Source organism: Crocuta crocuta, unplaced genomic scaffold (genome assembly GCF_008692635.1).
Source record: "Crocuta crocuta isolate KB4526 unplaced genomic scaffold, BGI_CrCroc_1.0 scaffold16, whole genome shotgun sequence".
Lineage (NCBI taxonomy): Eukaryota > Metazoa > Chordata > Mammalia > Carnivora > Hyaenidae > Crocuta > Crocuta crocuta.
In genome coordinates this window covers 13,516,488-13,539,882 of record NW_027531893.1, presented here as the reverse complement: position 1 = coordinate 13,539,882, position 23,395 = coordinate 13,516,488, and the positions used below count along the sequence as shown (strand labels likewise).

Here is a 23,395-nt window from a genome sequence, read left to right as displayed (position 1 = left end):
TGCCACTCCTTTCTGGCCTGCCAAGTTTCTGTGGTTAGATCTGCTGTGAACCTGATCTGTATTCCCTTGTAGGTTAAGGACTTTTTTTCCCTTGCTGCTTTAATGATACTTTCCTTGCCTAAGTATTTTGTGAATTTGACTATGATATGCCATGTTGATGGCCAGTTTTTATCAAATCTAATGGGAGTTGTCTGTGCTTCCTGGATTTTGATATCTGTGTCTCTCCCCAGGTTAGGAAAGGTTTCAGCTATGATTTGCTCACATAAACTCTCTACCCCTTTCTCTTTCTTCATCATTTGAGACCTCTATGATTTAGATGTTATTCCTTTTAAATGAGTCACCGAGTTCTCTAATTCTTATACTGTGCTCTTTTGCTTTAGTTTGCCTCTTTTTTTTTTCTGCTTCATTATTCTCCATAGGTTTGTTCTCTATATCGCTGATTTGCTGCTCTGCTTCATCCATCTTTGCTGCTGTGGCATCCATTTGAGATTGCATCTCAGTTATAGCATTTTAATTCCTCCTGACTAGATTTTACTTGTTTTATCTCTGTAGAAAGGGATTCTATGGTTTTTTCAACCCCAGCTAGTATTCTTATTATCATGATTCTAAATTCTGGTTCAAACATCTTGCTTGTGTCTGTGTTGATTGAGTCCCTGGCTCTCATTTCCTCCTGTTCTTTCTTTTGGGGTGAATTCCTTCATTTCATCATTTTGAAGGAAGAAAAAGAATGAGTAAAACAAAAAATTAAATACAAATTTTAAAATAAAAAAAAAAACAAAAAATCAATAAAGGTCTAGCTCCTCGGTGTGTTTGGTCTGGTTGTTGAAAGAAGCTTGATAGAATAGAGAAAAAAAGGGAAAGAAAAAGAAAAAAAAAAAGAAAACATTTGAAAATTTATGAAATGAATACAATACAGTAGGATAAAATGAAATGAAAATAGAATTTTAAAAATTTGAGAAATGTAAAAAATGTAGAAAAATGAAAGTCTTTTTTCTAAAAACTGAAAATAAAAATGTTTTCCCTTTCTATATTCAGGAATAAGAAAAGAAAAAAAAACTGAATAGTTGGATCAGCAAACAGAATGAAACATGATTGAAATTACATCCAGTTTCCCCTAGAAGTCAAACTATGAAATACTTTATAGTTAGTAAACTAAACAAGTGGAGAGATTTGTGGTGTTCCTCTAGAGCAAGTTGGCTAGTTGGGGGCGGGGGGGTTGGTGTAGTGGCTCCATTCTCTAGTAGATGTCATTGCTTAGTTGACTGGGGTGGATCATTGTGGCACGTGTAGGCATGTATGTGCACGCATGGGAGGGAGAGGTGAAAATGGCATCACCTAGCTACCCTTTCTCTAGTATCAGAACTCTGTGCTCTTGCCGACCAGCAATCAAGCACCACTCCTTGGTCTCTGGTTTCCATCCACTCCCCCATTCTACAGGGTCCGTGACCAAGCCTTTAACCTGCCAGGTGACACCTCCCTCCCGAATTCTATGGCAGATGGGGCTGTGTTTCCAATATCCTCACTTCAGATGGTCCTGCAGTTTTGATCTGCTCAGACTCTCTGGAGGATGGTGTCGCTGAGCAATGGCTGGGTGCCAGCCTGCCCCTGTAAGTACATTTGCAGGACTGTGCTGCTGCTGATGCCCAGAGGCTGTGGCCAGATGCCAGCCCACCCCAGCAAAAAGTTCATGTGGTCATGTAGCAGCAGTGTTTCAGGGATTATGGTAAATTACAACACCCATCTGCCACCAGGCTTCACCCTTAATGTCCTTGTTCCAATGCTAGCGAGTATGTCTTCTTGAGGGTCCACTGGGACCTTTGCCTGTGTGGAGATGCACAGCTTCTACCTGATGTCTTCCCAGCAGGGAAAAATGCCTCTCCCATGTGGCCTGATGACTCCTTGGACCTCACTGTCTGTTCCTGGGGATTCACCCTTCCTACTAGAGCTTTGCTAGGTATCGAGCTGCGAAGTTGCAGACTGTGCTCCCCTGTTCATAGTGTCTTGATGGAATTTAAACCCTCTCCTTTCGCCTTTGTCCATCTTCTGTTGTTCTGTCCCTGTCTGTTGCAGTCCCTTTCTCCCTTCTTTGTTTAGTCCACTCTTTGTCTCCAGCTGCTTGCAGGGGTAGGATTGCTTTTCCCGTACTCTCCCCTGTCTCGTCCTCTCTCTACAAGTAAAAACAGTTCACCTCTTCGTGCTGCGTATCTGCCAAGTTCTGCGGCTAAAGTTGTGCAGATTGTTGTGTTGATTCTCAAATCAGTTTTCTAGGTGTGCAAGATGGTTTGGTGTTGATCTAGCTGCATTTCAGGGATGAGAGAGGTTTAAAGAAAAAGTTCCTTGTTGCTCTGCCATCTTGACACCTCCCCAAATGATTTTTTTAAATGTATTGTTGGATTTGGTTTGCTTATATTTTGTTGCGGGTTAAAAAAAAAATATTTGGGCAGAGCACAAGTTGGGGAGGGACAGAGAGAGATGAATAGATGATCCAAAGTGGGCTCTGCACTGACAGGCTGACGGCAGTGAGTTCACTGTGGGCTCAAACTCATGAAATCTGCGAGATCATGACCTGAGCTAAAGTTAGACGCTCAACCTACTGAGTCACCGAGATGCCCCAAGGATTTTTGCATCTGTGTTCATCAGAGAAATTGGCCTGTAGTTCTCTCTTTTAGTGGTATCATTACTTGCTTTTGGTATCTGGGTTATACTGACCTCATGCTATGAATTTGAAAGTTTTCCTTTTCTATTTTTTGGAATAATTTGAAAAGGATTGGTATTAACTCTTCTTTAAATGTTTGATAGAATTCGCCTATCATAGACTTTTGTTTCTTGGCAGTTTTTGATTATCAGTTCATTCTCCTTGCTGGTAATCATGTGTTCAAATACTCTATTTCTTCCTTTTTCAGTTGTGGTAGGTTATGTGTTTGTAGGAATTTATCCATTTTTTCTAGGTTGTCCAGTTTGTTGGCATATACTTTTTCATAATACTCTTTTACAGTTGTTTGTGGTCTGTTGTGTTGGTTGTTATTTCTCCTCTTTCATTTGTGATTTTATTTGAGTCCTTTCTCCTGCTCCTTTTTTATTTTGGGATCAGTCTGGCTAGAGCATTATCAATTATACTGATCTTTTCAGAGAAGTAGCTCTGGGGTTCATTGATCTGCTTTTTTTTTTTTTTTTTAATTTCTGTATTGTTTCTGCTCTAATCTTTATTTCCTGGTTTTGCTGGTTTTTGTATTTTGTTTGCTCTTTTTCTAGCTCCTTTAGGTGTAAGGATAGACTGTTAGAGATTTTTCTTCTTGAGCTAGGCCTGTATTGCTATAAACTTCCCTGTTAGAACTGCTTTTGCTGTATCACAAAGGTTTTATACTGTTGTGTTTTCATTTTTGTTTCCATGTACTTGGTGATTTCTTCTTTTATTTCCTGGCTGACCCATTGATTGTTTAGTAGCATGTTATTTATGTTATTTGACCTCCATGTATTTGTGGTCTTTCCACATTTTTTTTTTTTGATTGACTTCTAGTTTCATAATGTTGTAGTCAGAAAATATGCATGGTGTGATTTTTGATATTTTTGAATTTGTTGAGCTTTGTTTTGTGGCCGAATATGTGATCTGTCTGTGTGCACTTGAAAATAATTTGTAATCTGTTTTAGAATGTAATGTTCTGAATGTATCTGTGTAATATGTCTGATTTAATTGGTCATTCAAATCCACTGTTTCCTTGTTTTGTTTGTTTGGATGATCTGTCCAGTTAGGTAAGTGGGGTGTTAAAATACCCTATTATTATTGCATTATTATTGATTAGTTGCTTTATGTTATTGTTTTATGTATTTGGGTGCTTTAAGTGGTGGGCATAAATATTTACAACTGTTACATCTTTTTGTTGGATTGACCCCTTTATGATTATATAGTTTTCTTTGTTTCTTCCTACTGCCTTTGTTTTAAAGTCTATTGCGTCCCACATAAATATTGTTACTCTGGCTTTGTTTTGACCTCTATTTGTATGATAAATGTTTCTACATCCCCTTGCTGTCAATCTGCAGTGTGTCTTTAGTTCTGAAATTACTCTCTTATAGGCTGCATATAGATGAGTCTTGTTTATCTACTCTGACACTGTATGTCTTAATCAGTCACCACTATGTCTTTTGAATGGAGTGTTTAATCCATTTACATTCAGAGTAATTACTGATGTATACCTCTTGCCATTTTGTTAGTTATTTTATGGTTTCTGTAGTTCTTCTCTGACCCTTTCTTCTCGTGTGCTCTCCCATGATTTGCTGATTTTCTTTAGTGATATACTCGAATTTTTTCCTTTTTATTATTTCCATATGTATTACTGGCTTTGATTTGAGGCTACCATTAGGTTTATATATAACATCTGCATACAACACTCTATATTAGTTGATGGTCACTTAAGTTTGAACCCATTCTCTACTCCTCTCCCCCTATGTTTAAAGTATATTGTGTCATATTTTACATCCTTTTGTGAATCTCTTGACTGATTTTTTCTTTCTTTTTTTTTTTAAAATATTTTATTTATTTCTGAGAGAGAGAGAGCATGAGCAGGGGAGGGTCAGAAAGAGAGGGAGATATAGAATCTGAAACAAGCTACAGGCCCTGAGCTAGCTGTCAGCACAGAGCCTGACGTGGGGCTCGAACCCACGAACCATGAGATCATGACCTGAGCTTAAGTTGGATGCTTAACCGACTGAGGCAGCCAGGCACCCCTAGACTGATTTTTTTTCTATAGAAATACTTATCCTTACTGCTTTTGTGTGTCTGCCTTTTATACAGTCACTTAAGGTCTTTCCATTAAGAAAGTCCCCATTAATATTTCTTGCAGGGCTCTTTCACTGGTCATGAACTCCTTCAGTTTTTGTTTGAGAAACTTTCTCTTATATTCTGACTGATAGCCTTGGTTGATAGGTATTCTTGGCTATACATTTTTCCCTTTTAGCACTTTTATTTATGCTACTCTCTTGAGGCCTGCAAGGTTTATGCTGAAAAATCTGATAGTTTCATTGGGCTTCCCCTCTATGTAACTGTTTCTTTCTTTTGCTGCTTTTAAAATGTTTCTGTATCACAATTTTATTGCCGTTTTTTTTTTCAATGTTTCTTTTTGAGAGAGAGTGCACGTGAACGTGGGAGTTGGGGAGGGGCAGAGAGAGGGGGACAGAATCCCAAGTAGGCTCTTCACTGACAGTGCAGAGCCTGAAGTGGGGCTCACACTCATGAACCATGAGATTGTGATCTGAGCCAAATCAAGGGTGAGGCACTTTAACTGACTGAGCCACCCAGGCGCCCCTTGCTATCTTCATTCTTTGTGTGAACCTCCTTTGGTTGATTTTGTTGGGGCATCTGCCTCTTTGACCTGGATCTGTTTCCTTTCCTAGATTTGAGGAGTTTTCATCTCTTTCTTCAAATAAATGTTCTGCACTTTTTTTCTCTCTGATCTCCTTCTAGGATCCCTATAATGTGAATGTTAGGCTTGATGGAGTTGCTATGTTCTCTAAGCCCGTTATTGTTTTGCATAATTCTTTTTTCTCTTTTCAGCTTGATTACTTTGCATTATTACTGTCCTCTGGTTCATTATTTCATTCCTCTGCTTCTTCCAGTCTGCTGTTTATCCATCAAGTTTATTTTTCATTTCATTTATTGTGTTCTTCGTCTCTGATTAATTCCTTTTTATGTTTTCTCTTTGCTAAGGGTCTCCATGATTTCCTCCTCTTTTCTCAATTCCAGTGATTAACTTTATGATCATTATTTTTTTAAAGATTTTTTTTTAAGTTTATTTTTTGAGAGACAGAGAGACAGAGTGTGAGCAGGGGAGCTGCAGGGAGAAAAGGAGGCATAGAATCAGAAGCAAGCTCCAGGCTCTGAGCTGTCAGCACAGAGCCCGACATGGGGCTTGAACTCACGAACTGCGAGATCATGACCTGAGCCGCAGTCAGCCGCTTAACTGACTGAGCCACCTGGGATCATTACTTTAAATTCCCTATCAGGCATGTAACTTTTATAATTTGCACTTAGGTCTCTTGCTGTGGTTTTGTTCTCTTCTTTCATTTGTGATAGAGTTTTCTTTCTCCTCATTTTGCCGGTCACTGCTTCTCTGTATTAGCAAAGTCCACTACATTTTATGCTCTTGAAAGTTTGGGTGGAAGTGCATTTTTAACTGGGTGGTGCTTGTCCTCTTCAAGGGGCGTGCGGCCGCCCTGGAGACAGGCATCTCCCAGGTTCCTGCAGATGGCTGTGTGTTTATGACAAAGAGCAGGGGAGGTGAATGGTGCCTGCCAGCTTCCTTGTTCCTGGAGAAATCCCTCAGGGAGCCCTGAGACTAGTAACTAACTCTCCCCCCTGGAGCCCCAGGTGCCTTTCCACTGTCGCTCTCCTGCATAGACAGCAGGCTATTTGTTGTGCTCTTTAAGGGCGGGGCTCTGGTGCCTGTCACCCTCAGGGCTCTATCAGAGCAGAGCCTGCTGATTTTTGCGAGTTTTAAGGTTTGCCTGGAAGCTTTATGTCCAGCCGCCTGTAAGCCCTCAAAAAATTCAGCCCTTCTGATCTTTAAAGCCAAATGCTATGGGGATTTCTCTTTCTCTTGCAGGCTCCCTGGTGTGATAGACTGTTTCTCACCCCTCTCCGTGCCCTCCCCTCCCCTCTGGTAGTCAGATCCATGGGGCTTAGGGTCCCGCTGAGTCCTCGCCCTCCCTACCCTCTTTGATGGGGCCCCTTCTCCACATAAGTTGTGGAGTTTGTTGGGCAAGTCTTTGGTCCTTTTCTGGGTATTGGCTCCAATGTGAGTGTTACCTAGTTGTATTCATGGTACGAAGGAGGTTTAGGGTTCTCTTCCTCCATCTTCCCTGAGAAGTCTCCCATCGAGTGTATTTTTGATTTCACTTACTGAATTCTTCACCTCTGTTTTTTTTTTTTTGTTTTTTTTTTTAATCTTTGTGAAGGGTCTCACAGAGGTCCTCCACTCTTTTCTCCAGTCCAGTGAGTATCTTTATGCCCGCTACTTTAAATTCTTAATCAGGCATATTATCTCCGTTTTGCTTAGCTCTCTTGCTGTGATTTGGTGTTTCATTCAGGACATATTTGTCCTTCTCCTCATTTAGCCTAACTTTCCGTGTCTTGTTTCTCTGTGTTAGCAAAGTCAGCTCTGTCTCTTGCCCTTGAAAGTGGTGGCCTTAGGAAGGAAAAGTCCTGTCGTGCCCTGCAGTGAGTCTGGTGTCCCCTGTTCACCAGAACCTGGTGCTTCAGGGCATCTCCTGTGTGTGCTGTGAGTGCCCTGTTGTTGTGGCTTCGATGCAGTCGTCTGCAATGGCTCTTTGCCTGTTGTGGGCAGGGTTTGGTCCCCGTGGAGGCAGTGGGCCAGTCTGGGGCTGCCTCGCACTTGAGCTGAGTCAGACCAGACATTTGCCAGCGATGAAGTAGCGCCGAGCTGTAGGCAGCTTTCCTTGTGTCCTCCCTTGAGAAGTTTTTGTTCGTGGCTGGGACTGACTGTAGACAAGATTTCTCCCTCCTGCCCACTGCTTGGGTGAGTTGGACTGATTTATGTGGTTATCTTTCCCTGTTCCTGGGGGAGGAGTCACCTTGGAGTGGTGGCAGTGGCCCCATCTTGCAAGGCTTGTGGCCCTTGTTTGGATGGGCTCTGGCCCAGAGCATATGGGTGGGGGCGGATCCACCATGTGCTGGGATATCGGGGGCGGACGGGTGGTGGTGGTAGCAANCTAGATCCACCGAAGCAGGCGCTGGGTGGTGGGGCATATGGCGCAATCAAGTTCGGCAGTACAGTGGATGTTGGCACTGCACTGCTTCCCATGGGTGGCCATGTGTTTATGCCCTGGGGCAGGGGAGGGAAATGCCGCCTTTTTTTTGGAGGAGCTGTCCCTCTGAGACACACTCTTTGTAAGTAAGTCACTCTTCATTTTTGTATACCCCAGGCATTTTCCAAACTGCTGCTTCTGTGGCTAGATCTCCATGGGCTGTTTGTTAATCTGTCTCTTTAAGGGTGGAGACTCAGTTTCTTATCACCCTCCTGGCTCTCCCAGAGCTGAACTTGATTTTGAAAGTTACGAATGTTAAGCTCCGCTCCTCATAAGACCTCTAGAAGTTATGCCTCTGTGGTTTTCAAACCCAAATGTTAGAGGGATTCATCTTCGCAGTGCAGGGCCCCATGTCTCAGGTGGCAGTGGTGTCCCTGCCTCCTGCAGACAGCCCCACGGGTCACTTCAGTTCCCGACCACGTCTCCTGCCTTCTTATGGCCTCTTCTCTACATGTAGCTGTGGAGAGTCTGTTCTGCCTACCAGTGTTTTCATTGGGTTCTGGGTTTTTTTGTTTTTCTCCTTTTTAATTTATATATTTTGAGAGAGAGAGCGCGCACCTGTGTGTGAGCAGGGAAGGCGCAGAGAGTGAGAGCGAGAGAGACAGAGAGAGAATCCCAAGCAGGCTTCGTGCGCCTGCAGAGCCCAGCACGGGGTTCCATCTCACCAACCTGTGAGATTATGACCTGAGCTGAAATCAAGAGTCGATGTTGAGCTGACTGAGCCACCTAGGTGCCCCATGTTTCTGGGTTATTTATAATGACCTGGGTGTTATCTAGGCCTGTCTGTGGGACTCTAGGCTCCTCCGCCTCTGGCCTCTTTCCAGGAAGTCCTGAATGGGGCATCATTTAATGTGGAGGTCAGTGCATGCCATCACAGTACCCCCTACCTCCACCCTAAGGTCACCGTCTCTAGCCTATTTTATTCCAGCTGTGCAGCCCCATCTGGGTCTAAGTGGCACTCTGTCCTTGCCCATGACCTTCAGGAGCCACATATAGACTTGGTAATGAGGCCAACCCAAGATAAACCAGTCTCCCTGAGCACTTGAGAAGATGTCACTGCGGCATAGGAAGCATTGGTCCTGACCATGATGCTAGTATCTTGTATCTTTGTAGCTTCAAGCAAATCATTTCACTCACTAGAGTTTCTATCTTTTACTTGCAGAATGAAGGGGCTGAAATTTGGATTTTCCCTGAAGAATATCTGAGTTGCCCTTTCAGCATGAGTTAGGAGTTAAGGTAAGGCTACGTGTCGTAACACAGATTCTCTGGGGCGTAACCCAACACACATTTCACATCCTAATTACCATTCAGAAAGGGCTGGTCAGATAGCCTTCCATGTGACCATCAGGGGCCTGCCTTTAGGTTGGGGGCTCTGTGTTCAAGAACGGGAGAGAGACCAATGAATGCTCCAGATCTAGAAGATAAAAAAAATTCAAGCTGGAAGTTTGTTGGGGCAGGTCTGGAAGTGCCGTATGCCCCTTCCACCCACCTTTCACTGGCCAGAAACTGGGCCCACACCTACGCACGAGCAAGTCTGGGAAACCTCACCCAGCTGTGTGGTGAGGAGGAAACGGAAATGGCTTTGCTACCCAACCAGCCAACTGGTTAAAGAAGACCCCTGGGCACCTCAAATGGCAGCTTCTCCTTGCTTAACCACCTCTACCTCAACCAGGAGGATCCTATACAGGAGATGTTGTTGTAATCTTACCGAGAGATGGACTGGGGCGTATACCAGAGGCCCAGGTTTTCCCAAGAGGGGAAAAGCCAGCTCATGCCTGAGGTCTTGGCATTCCATCCAGTGGATGCCCCGTTAGTATTCAAGTCTGGATGCCTGACAGAACAGAGGAGGGAAGAGTGTCGGATTTGGTGAAGATGCAGGATATTGCTGAAGAGAAGCCACACAGCCACTGTTCAGTAAAGACAGTATTTTTTTTTTAATTTTAAAATTCTGCATCTGAAAACACAGTATGACAGAAAGCATCTATATACACCTGCAGTGTTTTTGGTATGATACAGTATTTAATACATCCACGGTTTTCTGCAAAAAATTTTGCTTTGTCAGACAGAAACAAACTCCCCTAGACAAAAAAATACAGCTAAGGCACAATTTCATTGTTGTTTTTCTGCTAAATGAAAAGACAGAGAAGGTGCAAAAATGGGCAGGTAGTGCAATCATTTCTGAAAATCACGGTCTACCTCGAGGAAAAGCATTTGGATGATTGGAATTTTGATAACTGGTCAATTTCAGATAGTTCAATATCTCTTAAAATACTCCTTTAAATAAATAGCAAAATATCTACATCTTTCAGTTGTGTGCCATTGGAATTTTTTTTAAACTTTATTTACAGATGTTTTTTAAATCAATACATTACAAAATATTTCTGTACAGTTTTATGCATATCATGATCTATAACAAAATAGTTATTTTTAAAAACTATATCACCACATGTCTTTGAAAAAAAATGAGGGGGACAGTAATAACTTATCGTGAGGCCTCTAAAAAAAAAAATACCCAAACACACGCTATTGACAACATAATATTAAGAACAAAAGACGACTGCGAACGGACTGTAAGGACGGCTGCGCTCCATTCCAGTGAATTCCCTATGAAACGCTAGGGTTGTCTTTGGCCTCCAACAAAGCCTGGAATGACAGAAGGCGGAAGTGTGATCCCTTTGAGAACACGACCCATCCGCTGGGAATATTTAATGCTCTCACTTTCCAGGCAGGAAGGACGAAGAGAGAAACTGAGAAACTCTCCTGATTTACCCTTGAACGAAGTACATCAGGTCACCATGCCTTTGTGGGGTGGGGGGGGTGTACCTCGGCAGTGCGGAGGCCGTGCTGCCCGCGCGGCTGACGGTCGCGTGAACACCGAGCCTTCGTTTCACCCACAGCAACAACAGAAGAGCGTGTCTCTTAAAGACGACATTTAGAAGCCATTTCTGTGGCATCTGCGGACTGCAGATGGGCAGCCTCGGGCTTACGAGGTTGCCACGAAAGCTTCCGGATGCTCCTTCTTCCCGGATGGTGGTGGAAGGTGGACAGAGAGGGCAGTCAGCTTTCCAAAAATAATTTTAAGGCCACATTTCAAAAAGGAGAAACCTAAGGCTTTTAGGGGTGGGGGAAAGAAAATGAGGGGTGGAGGTGCAAGGGGGCAGAACCTGCTTTTCCTGGGGGCTCCGTGCGCAGAGGCAGTTGGGAGGGTTCCCAGCCAGAAGGAGGGGAAGGGGGGGGGCCACTTTCTCCCTGCGTGGGGCTTGGCGAGGATAAAACCAAAGACAACGTGAGGGGGAGACGCAGGTGGCGCCGGAACACCCTCAGTATGGGGTCTATAAAGTATCTTTGCAAAGTGAAACAAAAAACTTCTGAGAGAGACACAGAGAGGGGAACAGAAAGGGAGAGAGTTTGCATAGATTGTACATTCAGCTCGAGCAGGTTTGGGACACCTAATCACTTCTCCCCCAGGTAAACTTCTCAGCAGACACAATGAGGTAGTGCCTGGGGTAGACCCACGGGCAAAGTAAGGTAACTGAGGCAAAGAGGGCATCCCGTGAGCAAGCAGGGCTTCCGAAACGTGGGCCAGGACCGCTGCTCGAATGTGGGACTTGGAGCGAGCCGGGCCGCTAGACCACCCACCCCCCCGGCCCCCCAGCCAACCTGTCCTGTGTCACCTCTGCCCGGTCTGGCTGAATTCAGGCAGGTGACAGCCTCGAGTCTAAGGGGCAGCGATCGAGGTCTGCAAATTCTTTCCTTTTTGTTTTTTTTAGCACCATCTTGGGGCCAGGACAGCTGCACAAGCCATTTCTCCTGGGACCCTTCTCGGCCGGACCGTCTCTCCTGGTTGGAATGACTGGTAAGAGGTTCATGTTTTCTTCAGAGCGACTGGCGAAATGCGCTCGAATTTTTGCCCCTTCTGAAGGGTGGCTCCTTTCCTCCTCCCCCCGGGCGCTGCCTAATAACCTCGTCGTCAGCCGCCTCTCCGGACAGCAGAGGTGGCCGGCAGTGCACACGGGATGAACTGTGGAATTCCTCTTTCCCAAACTCTCCCACAGAACAGAAAAGGCTTGCCAAAAGTAAGACTCCGATTTCCTAGGACCTCCCCTACCACGCAGCGTGGCCCTGACCGGGCAGGTGCCGGCCAGCAGCTGTTGCTAATACACCCTCCTACTGTATACCCCCTGGGGTGCTGTGGGGGAGGGCGTGGCCTGGGCTGAGTCAGGGGGCAGGCTGCAGCCCTACATGCCTCTCCTGTGCACGTCCCTGGCGAAGAGATCGAGGTCCCAGCCGGTGTCCGTGGACCTGCAGGCCAGGGATCCCCTCCCCCGATGCCGAGGCAGCTGCAGCCTTGCTCGTTCTCTCTGAATGCGCTGGCTTTCTAAAAGTTAAACTACCATGGGGGCATGACACCGTGATCTGAGGAGAAATGTCTCTTTCCAAAGGGAGGAAAGGGTGCCCTTGTGACACATGGGGTCTAGGCCTCGCTCACGTCCTCGCTGGACACCGTGGGGCGGGCTGGCTGGGAAGTCGCACAGGGCACCCCAGCCTCGTGAGTGAGTGACTCCAGGGACCGGGTCAAGGCCACCAGTGCTGCACTTCCAGCTGTGCCAAGTTTTCCTGGGTCTCGTGATTAAGTCACTCGTAGATTAAAAAAGAGTTCAGCTATTACTGTGTCTCCTGAGACATCACCACCTTTTCTCTAATCATCCTGGGCTTTTATTTATTTTATTCCCAGACCCCAAATACAGGTTATAAAGAAACACTTGGTGTGACTGCCTGGCGTCCCAAATTCCTTGCAGGGAGGGGACTAGGCGGAGGCCAGCAATAGGGGTGAATGTGGGTGCGCCCCAGCGAGAGGCCCTCTGGCACACACCGGCCTAAGCCCCGCACGGGACGCTGTGGAGAAAACCCACTCCTGGCCACCCGGCCAGGAGGGTGGAAAGGCAGCCTCCCTGTGTGGGCTGGGGTACAACGAGCTTGTGGCGCAGCCCTCTGAGCTCCTCTAGTTTGCAAGTTCAAACTTGCAGAAAGCTCTGGGCTTTCTGAGTAAGACCCTCCCAGGCCCCTGCAGCCCCTGGTGACAGTGGCTACCTCCCAGCTCGGTCCCCCCACCCCCCCCTTTCTAAGCTGGGTCTTCCTCCTTCCCAGGCTTGGAAGGAACCAGGTTCCCTCTGTCAGCTGGTCAGATCCCTGGCTCTCCCTGCACCTGCGGTGGGTACGGGGGCGGCTCAGAGGACTGGAGGCCCAGCCCAGGCTCCCACCTTGCCTGAGAAGGAGGAAGGCTCAGTGTCCCCAGGGGCACCCCGCTTCCAGTCAGCAGATGCTGGGGTACACAGGCTCCTCCTAGTGTCCCAACACCCCTGCTTTCCTCTGAGGACGTGGAGGACGCAGACAGGAGAGGGAGGCGAAGGGGGGGCCTTTCGTGAAGGAAGGCAGCTTCAGTTAGTATGAGAACGTAACTGACAAGCTGCAAACGCAGCACCTACTAATTAGTCATGGACTAAAACATATAAATAATAAATACTGAAAGTATCCCTCTTCAGGCCCCTCCGTGGCCCTCAGGACACCCGGCCTGGTGGGGTGAGGGCTCGGCTACCTTCACACCCACACTGCACAGAGACGCAAGGATGGGCTCTGCGGCAGAGCAGCCGGGGGCAGGAAGCGGCCTCGGGCTGGGCGCTGTGGACCCCCAAGGGCCCTGCGCGGCTCAGAGTTCAGCTTTCTGGCAACTCGAGCACTTGGAATAACACTGAAGCTTCCCGCTTTCACGCGGCACCTCACAGAGGAAGGGTATGGAGTTAAACACCAAATCTGAAATGCTGTTTCCTGGCTGGGAAAAATCTGGTCCATTCCCTACAGCACCGGGGAGGGAGGGTTGGCCGGGGCTGGGGAGGAGGGCGAGTCACAAAGGTGACCTCAGAGCCAAAGGGCTCAGGCAGGGGTGGGTATTGCTGGGCTGTGCAGCTCAGGAGTTGGCTCCCAGCAGTCTCTGAGGTTCATGGCCGTGGTCCCCAAAGTTGCCGCTGACCTGGACCCAAGAGGTCATGGTCTCGGTCTCCTGGCCCACGCATGCCTGGGGGACTTGTGGCTTAGAAGCCTCAGCCCCGGTCTGCCGCCGCGTGTGGCGGTGCGAAGGGAGGCTGGCCCGGACGAGGGGCAGCGGAGTTTGGGAACCTCGGCCATGTTCTGTCAACGGGCTCTCCTGCTCTCCTAGTGCCTGAGGAGGACAACTCAGCCAACAAGGGCTGGCGCAGGGCTCAGCCAGCCTCCCCCTCCGCCCAGGAGCAGGAAAGTGAGCCCGGCGGTGGGACTGGTGATCAAGCCCGCGGTCGGGGCAGTGCTTTTCCTGCCTCTTTCGGAGAGCCCTTGGGTGGGGGAGGTACCTTAGGAGGTGCGGCGGGCTGCGCTTAGAGAAGAACCTCACACTCCCAGCTTCAACCGGAGCAGCCTGGATTTCAACCCCACCTTGCACTTCCTGCCTCCAACTGCGCTTCATCAACAAAAGTCTGCTGCTCGAAATAAAAGTTTGAGAATCACTTGTCTGGGGACGGGGCCATCGGAAGGGACGACAAGGAGCCTGTAGGTTTTGAAGATCAACCCAAAGAGGTAAGACCGCCGTGGGGCGGGCACCAAGCAGTCCTCGCCCCCAGCTTGCCCAGTGCAGGTTGTCGCCACACCTGCCTTCTCCATCATTCTGTAGCCAGGAGAGCCCCTCGCATGAAAGACACCCCCCCTGGGGGGGTGGGAGGCCAGGGTCCAGGCGCCGCCGGCTCTCTGGCTGCTTTCCCTTTGAGATCTGCTGTGGCTCACGCGTGCCCGGTGCTACCTGAGCCGGCCGTCGGGTTTGACCACGCCCAGCTCGGACTTGGGGTCAGGGCTGAAGGAGCTCCAGGCCGTGTGACTGCAGGTCTGCATGACAGGGCAGGCCGTGGGGCCCGCGGCGCAGACGTCCACCGCGGCCCACATCCCACCTACCAGCGAGTCCAGCCAGCGCTCCAGGCCCGCGCCGGTCGCGGCCGCGTTCCTCCGCGCCTGCTCCACCTGGGCAGGGCTGATGGGCAGACTGAGGACGGGGTTCAGGCTCTGGAAGCTCTGCTCCATGTAGGCGTTGCGCAGGGGCCCGCTGTGCAGCTTCAGGGCCGCCTCTGGAAGCCAAAGGGATGGGGTGGTCAGCGGGTCACAGAGTGGGGGCCTGCAGGGTGCCCTGCGCGACACGGGGCAAGCTCATGAAGGTTCTCACCAGCCCCCTCCACATAGATGAGGAACCCGACCTGCACCAGCCACGAGCCTGCTTGGTGTAGGGCACGGTCCTCTCGTCTGATCACATGTTAGTCCACACAGTCATGCAATGCATTTAAAGCACCCACTATGCGCAAGGCATTCGTTCATGTCATAAAGCTCTATTAAGTGCTGGGGCCTCTGGGTGGCTCAGTTGAGCGACTGACTCTTGGTTTCAGCTCTGCTCATGATCTCCCAGTTGGTGAGATCGAGTCCCACCTCAGGCTCTGTGATGACAGCCTGAAGCCTGCTTGGGACTCTCTTCCTCTCTCTGCTTCTCCATGACTTGTGCGTGCACACATGCTTGTACCTGCACAGACACACACACACACACACACTCTCAAACATTAACAGAAAAAGATCAAGTGCCCAGCTCCAGTCCTGGTGGTAGAATGAATCAGATAGTCAAGATTGCGACGCAGCAGAGGGACACTGATAATAAATAAATAAATAAGGTCATTTTAATCAGTAAGAAGCACCAAAATGGGACTAAACTGGGTGTGATCGCAGAGCGAGGGGTTGGCAAGCGTGGGCACAACCTGGCCCCCCATGTATCACTGTAAATAAAGTTTCAGGAGAACACACCATGCCTCTGCGAATGTCTGTCTGCAGCTAATTCTGTGCTACCACAGCTGAGGAGAGACAGAGACCCCATGTGGCCCGCCAAGCTGAATGTATTTACTGTCCAGCCCTTTACAGTCGAAGCCTGCTGCCCCAGGGCTGAGAGAGGGACAAGGTGTTTGTTTAGTTTGGATGAGGTGGGCTCTGAGGTGACATCTGACTGCAGTGCTGGTTAAGGAGAAAGCAGCAGCCACATGCAGATGGTGGGAAAGAGAATTCTGAGCAGGGGCAACAGGGAGCAGAAAGTCTCATTAAATGCCTTTCTGCAAATCACAGAGGTAAGGAGACTCGGAGCGGAGGTTTGAACAGAGGGCTGGCGATCTCTGGCTCTCCAAACAGCCCCGCTTCACCGAACACCAGAGTGTGCGTAACAGTCAGGATGCCTGGGTCTGAAGCCCCGTGGCCCACACGGCTGGCGTGCGGATTCTGATAGCAACACTGGGTACCTGGTTTCCTGGACATTAAAATAGGTCACGTACTTAGTACCTTTTGTGATGACTAAAAGTGTTGATTTCTGTTTAGTACTTAAGATGGCACCTGGCATTAGCATCCAGAATACCTAAAGAACTTCTACAACTCAACACCAAAAATTCCTCAAATAATCCAGTTAGAAATGGGCAGAAGACAGCCAACGGACACAGGAAAAGAGGTTCAATGACACTCATCCTGGGAGAAATGCGAATTAAAACCGCAATGAGGGGTCACCTCCCACCTGTCAGAATGGCTGGTAGAAAACACCAGCGGTGACCGGGATGTGGAGGAAACGGAAGCCTCAGGCACTACTGGTGGGCACGTGAGCTGGTGCGGCCACTGGGGCAAACAGTGTGGAGGCTCCTCAAAAAGTTAAAAATAGAGCTGTCCTCCAGTCCAGCAATCACACTAGCAGGTATTTACCCAAAGAATATGAAACCCCTCATTTGAAAACATACATGCACCCCTGTGTTTACTGTAGTGTTATTTACAATAGCCCCATTCTGGAAGCAGTCCAAGCATCCATTCACAGGTGAACGGATAAAGAAGCCACGGCAGGTACAGTGGTATATACACAGTGGCATATTAGTCACAAGGAAGAATGAAATCTTGCCCTTGGCAACAACGAGGATGGACTAGAGGATCTAATGCTAGGTGAAATAAGTCAGGGAAAGATAAATACCATACGATTTCCCTCATATGTGGAATTGAAGAGACAAAAAAGAAAAAAGAACAACAACAAAAAAAAACCAGACCGAACATACTGGTGGTTACCAGAGGTGAGGTGGGTGGGGGGTTAGAAGACTAGGCGATGAGGATTGAGAGTTCACGTATCGAGATGAGCACTGGGTATAGATTCGCTGAATCACTACACTGTGCACCTGGAACTATGTAATACCACATGTTAATTACACTGGACTTAGAAAAAGAAAACGAGACAAAAGCAGGTGCACACGTGAACATACAAGGCATATACTAAGTGCGTGGAGTTTAGGATAACTGGTTAGTATTACTAGGACACAATCCTCTTACACTCACACAACCACAGGACGGGTGTTTGGATCCTCATTTTACAGATGGGGACCCAGGATCTGGGGTTCAATCCAGCACCGGCTGCTTCCAAAGCCTGTCGTCATGATACTCCGTTTGCAGCGCATCCAACTCACCGGAAGCTGTAAGACTGGTTTTTAAATTTTTAAATTGTATTTTCATCTGGAAGCCAATCTTTCAAAGACTGGGTGTCCCCATCTGTAAACTGGATTCTCATCCCTGCACCAGACCCCCAGGGCTGGCAAGAGGCTCAGGTACAAGTTCATATGCTCTGTGAACAGTAAAGGAACACATCCGAGGGGGGGCTGGTAGCTCCTGGGCCGTCCGCCTGAGAACAAAGCCTGTTCTCTCTCTAGCGGGTCCTGATCTGTCCGCTGGAGCCCCTCCGTGCCTCCACATCTGCAGAGCCGGTGGCAGGGAGATCCCTGAGCTGTTAAAGGGCAGGCAGGGCATGCCAAGTGAAAAGAGCAGCCAACAGACATCTGAACGCTAGGAACCCAATTTTGTGGGTGATGCAAAAAACCCTTATGAAAAACGAGGTTAATGTGGGGAAATGCTGTTACAGCATCCGCCCATGATGCTCGCCTCTATAATTAAATTTTCCTCAATTCCACCTCATCAGATTTCTTGAGATTACCAGGGACGCTTCAATAGCAAATTAGTCTTGATGAATCATTTTACAGACTGCTTTGCTCCCTCCCACCTTTGTGTTCCCTGTCACTGGAACATCATTAACAGACACAATTATGATGGGTGTGTGTGTGTGTGTGGGGGCTGCTTCCACTGGGATAAAATGACCCCTGGGTCATCCTGGGCAGGGCTAGGAAGAGCCTTGCCATCCTCAGAAACTCTGAGGAGGAAAAAACTGGAACAATCAGAACCTAGGGAATGGCCCCAGGCTATTTTACTGAGGTGAGGAGGTAGACTCAGGACCGCTCCATTTTTGCATCTGGCAGGTGTATCTGGAGCAAAGAGAAGGCTATTTTTATCCCTCTCGTCTGCGTCTCACTTTGGGAACTCTCTGCGATGCTAGAGATGTGAACCTGATCAAGAGGGCCCTTGAGGGCCCTAAGTGGGTGGGCTCTGGCCCAGCTCGTTCTGGATGGGCCTGTTGCCTGCTTCCCAGGGGAGCTGGAGGGATCGGATTTCCTTCTCCAGAAAACATGAGGTCTCTGTCTTTCTGCTTCCTCAGCACAGAAACTTAGTAGAGGCCAACAGAGTTCACTTCTATACCCCCTTGGTTAGGATTCTAGGCACCCCCCTCCCCATGTCTGTCCCCCTCTCCTTGCGTCACTGGCTAAATGGCACCTGGCCCAGAACTCTGAGTTTAGCTAATAGGCTGTTGTGTGTGTTTGGCTTCTGGGTTTCTGATCTGTTAGATGTAGACCAACAATTTCAAATACGGAGACCCAGAAATTCTAAGAATCTGTTTCATGGATGTATCTGCATGGGCACAGACAATAGATTCAAGAGTCTTTGCAGCGTTATCTGTACCACCACCACCACCACCAGCACCACCACCACAAAGTGTGTGTCCACCCATGGGGGAAAAGACGGATTGTGGGTCCTTCCAGTGGAGTGCAAGGCAGCTGGTAGCTTTATATTCCGTGACTCAAAGTCCAAAGAGCCAGTTTCATTACAGAGGGTATCACTCCAGTTTCGAAAACCAGCAGTGTGTTTGTGACTTATTTTGTGTTTGTGCTTTAGAAGCCTTGAGAAACCTCTAGAAGGATGAACACTGAAGTGTTGGCAGTGGTTACTCCACACGGAAGGGCTCAGTGGAGAGGAAGATGTTCCCAGTGATCAGAGGAGGAGGAGGAAGAACAGAAAAATAAAAGTAACTCTGGATAAGAACAGAAAAAGACGGGCATGTTAAGAGTCTGACATCCCTCTCTGTGCTCAGTGGGAACCACCATCATGATTCATATTAACGACTCATTTTCTCACAGCTTTTAAGGGACAGCGAATCCTGAAATAAAGTAGTCGTGGCTTGGCTTGCTTTTGAACTTGAAATGTATGCACTCTAATTATGACTCTTCTGTGGTATTTCCTCCTCAACATGCTGTTGTAGAGACTGATCCAGATCAATGCACAGAGTGGAGTTCCGCTGTCTGAACAGACCCCACGAGTTCATACGCCTGAATGTGGGCACCTGGACTGCTTCCGGTTTGCTGCCATTACGAACAGTTGGGCTCTACTTCTATGTCTGTAGGGCATACACCTTGGTCTGGGACTTCTGGGCAGTAGGTGGTGTGTGTTCAGCTATAACAGGAGATGCTATGCCATTTTCTAAACCCGTTTTATCACTGTGCCCTCCCCCCCACCCCAGCACTACATGGGCGGCCATTATTCTCCAGCCCTCTGCCATGATACTGTCCAGCCTTCGAACATCTCCCAACACAGTGGCATGAAGTGGGATCTCTTTCTGCCTTTAATTTGCATTGCTCTCATTATTCATGAGGCTGAGCACCTGTGTGTATGCATGTGGGCCATTTATGCCCTGTCCTCTTTTATTTTCCCCTTTCTCCTTTGTAGCAAAGGCCAGCCATCCTTTTCTCTAAAGGGCCAGATAGTCAATTTTTCTGGATTTGTGGGCCATGCAATCTGCGTCATAATTACTCAGTGCTGCCATTGTAGTCCAAAGGAAACCATAAACAGTATGTAAATGACTGGCTGTGGCTCCGTCCCAATAAAACTTTATTTAAAAAACAGGGAGCGGGCCAGATTTAGTCCCTGGCTTGTTTGATTTATGGGACTTCCTTACATATGCTGAATGTACCTTTTTTGTCTTATGTGTAGCAGATTTTTTTTACTAGATGTAGTGTCTTTTCATCTAGTATATCATACTTTTGATGAAAAGAATTTCCTATTTTAATTACTATTTTTAAAAGTGAGTAAGATTTGCTGGAACTCAGAATCTGCCTGGGTTTATTTCCCATCTTATTTTGAATATGATCAGGACTTTCTGGGAGTCCAGTGGGAGAGCATCTAATAATTAGGTACCTGATACACAGATGACCTCATCTCAGTGTGCAGGTAGGAAATTAGAAGGTTGTCTTGCAAACAAGCAGGGAAAATGCAGAGCCGAGAGCCTGGTCTCCAAGGCCCCACATCGGAGCAGCACAGCCTGCTTGGGAAGACCCAAGAGACGCCCAGGATGGGGTATTTCCCCCCCAGAGACACTGGGAGCACTTACCTGGTTTGATGGGCTGCCTATTTGAGAAGGTCAGAGGTGCAACGAGGAATTTGGTCTCCGCAACTGGCACCCAGTGGTGAAGGATTTTCACTGTCCAGACCCCAGGCCGCAGGGGCAAGTTCAAAGGGGGCTTGTAGTGAGTGAATTCGGCAGTGGATTCAATCAGGATGTCGTAGGTGGCTGCGATGATGTTGACAGGATCCACCCAGATGACAGTCACGGTGACATTGGGGCCCTTCCCCCATTTCTGCATGCCCACCGGCTCATCCATGGGCCCCAGGAGACCCCCAAAGTTGCGAAAGAGCCGCTCCTTGGCATCCCAGTCGGTGCCGACCTGAAACAGAGAAGAGTCCTGAAATCACAGAGCCTGACTTAGGATACAGGGACCCAGAGAGGTCTACGATCCTGCTTGTTGGGCTCCATGTACCCATTTTACAGATGAGGAAATGGAAGCTCCCAGTAGGTCACCTGCTCAAGACTGCACAAGTGGTAGTAAGCAGAAGATTTGAGATTTGGACCCGGTCTGTGGTCTGTTCATTAAACCCCTGGGCCTCCCATGCCTCATACAGGAAAGAAAACACGCAGCATGACTGAATAAATCCATGCCTGGGGCAGGCCGTCCCGAGGACACGTACGCCCCGCCATGCAGCAGGCACGGGTGGTTTCCACTCCGCTTCTCTGTCTTCTAGACCAGGCACCTCCACTTAGTACGGTGTTCTGAACACGATGGAGCTCAGGTTTCCGAGCTGCTCGATCACAAGCTGGGAAAACGGAGGGTCTCTCAGCCTCGCCTAGCGCCGGCAGGAGCTCGCATGGCTTTCCTAGGAAGAGACAGCTGTGGCCTCCCTCACGCACTCAGAGCTGGACCTTAGGGGCGGAGGTGGCTGTGACACCCATCCTTCCTGCCAGCCAGCTGGTGTCTGTGTGGCTCTGACGTGCCAGGGGCCTGCTCTTGGCTTCCCCCCTCCCACTTCTGCCTCCTGCCATTTGTTCCTAAGCTGCTCGCCAGGAAGAGCCTGTGAACTGTCCTCTCACGAGCCCCCTGGGCTCTCCCGGCGCCTGGCACCATGCCTGGCGCACAACAGGTCTCCATGTCTGGTTACTCTCTGTCTAATCAATGAGTGACTGACTTCACAAAGAAACGGACGGACTACATGGATCCCTGATACTGAGCCCTGTTACTGTTTCAAATCAACTTAAATGAGGGGTCTTCTGCTCCCCCAGGAGGTTTAATTGTGTTTTTGAGGACACAGCATGTGGGTACGTTGCTAGCAGATAATGAGCACACTGTAAGGCCTGCCTGTTTCTGTGGTCTTTCCATGGCCAGCATCTCGGACGCGTGTGTGCAGGTCGGGGTACAGGTGCGGGAATTCACATCGGCACCCGGAGAAGCTAGCTCGTGTGCAGTGCTGCGTACTTTCTCTAAGACGCACAGCTCTGTGGCCCGTGCTTACCGAGAGCTTACCTTGGGATGAGTATAATGCTGAGTGCGCCAACGCACCGACTTGAGTCTCTCCGCTCCGTGAAGAGGACACCCCGTCATTATCCTCATTTTACAAATGAGAAAACTGAGGCTCAGGACACCGAGGTCACTCATGGTCAGTGAGGGGCAGAGCCAACACGGGGGCCCAGGAAGTCCAACCCCAGAGGCTGTCTGTTCTTATCCACTCTTCTGTGTTGCCTGTCATTCACTCACTCACTCATTCCTAAGTTCACTCGACACATACGTGCCGGACGCCTGCTGCGTACCAGGGACACACGCTCCCACAGCCTGTTCCCAGGGTCCGTCTTTAGACCAGAGCCTAGGGACGGGCCGAGGAGCTGTCCTACGGGCAGCACAGGGAGTGACTGCTGTGGCACTTCGGCAGGGGCGCTGGCCCCCCAGACTGAGGAGACGAGGCACCCTCTGTCGCCCCGTGGGGCAACTTCCCCTGAGGCCCTGCTATGGCTCAGTGGCTGGAACACAGCAGAAGGAAGCCGATCCCACTTACTGAAGAAATGAATGAGCAGGATCCCAGCCAGCCTCCAAGTCTTGAGACTTTTCTAAAGGAACCCCAACCCTGCTTCTTTCCCTACGTTCAACCTCAGTATTCTCCTCTCCAGGCTCATCCCCACCCTGTGAGGTAGAGCCCCTTTCCGTCTGGCTTCATCTCTACCCCCTGCCCTCCCCACCACTCACCCCTGCTCCAGGACACCTGGATGACCCTCGGCTCCTCTATGAGGAGGGCTGTCTCTCATCTCTGACCTTTCCTTTGTTCCTGGCCCTCTGGCTGCAATCCCCTTCCTTCCTTTCCGCACGTCATCCTGTTCTCCCTCCTCACGCAGAGCTCTGCCGAGGCGTCAGCTCTACGCAGAAGCCGTCCCAGTTAGATGCACCACCCAGCTGCTTCTCCAGTGTCTTCTTGTTAAATGTTTACTTTGATAGAGCGAACAAGCACAGGTGGAGGAAGGGGAAGGACAGAGACAGAGGGGGGACAGAGGGTCTGAAGCCGGCTCTGTGCGGACGGCAGAGAGCCCGATGTGGGGCTCTAACTCCTGAGCCATGAGATCGCGACCTGAGCAAAGTCTGATGCTTCACCAGCAGACCACCCAGTGCCCCAAGGTGCTCCTCTAAGTGTTTGCCCATCTCAGTTTTTGTTTTATTTTACAACTTTTAAAACTGCGTCTCTTTCCTTAGCTCCAGACTGTCCACTCCATGAGGAGAGGGGCTGGATCTCTGGTGCCTAAAGCAGTGCTGAGCACATGGTGGTGCTGTCTGTCTTTCCCCCTCACCCATCCATCCTCTGTCCACGTCATGAATAAGTAGGGGCCATACATGCTGGCTTTCCCACAGACACTAACAAATGGATGAGTGGTCACCAAATTGTTGGGGTCCCACTTAAGGAAGGGGTTTGTGACCATTTAGGGCAGTGTGGGGACACTCCACGCCGGCATCCTTGGATTCCCCAAAGAAAGGGGGCA

At 48.9% G+C, this 23,395-nt stretch overlaps 1 protein-coding gene across 1 annotated transcript in view; it reads right to left on the bottom strand.

The window, feature by feature from the left end:
- Positions 1-9,728: 9,728 nt before the first annotated feature.
- The window catches only part of XYLT1 (xylosyltransferase 1), a 308,202-nt gene continuing 294,535 nt past the window's right edge, over positions 9,729-23,395 (bottom strand). The window contains exons 12-13 of the mRNA XM_077773196.1: positions 20,435-20,768; positions 9,729-14,963 (exon numbers count right to left, since the gene is read on the bottom strand). Of these exons, the coding sequence (XP_077629322.1) occupies positions 14,641-14,963; positions 20,435-20,768 (657 nt within the window). The 3' untranslated portion in view covers positions 9,729-14,640. The remainder of the gene's footprint in view (positions 14,964-20,434; positions 20,769-23,395) is intronic.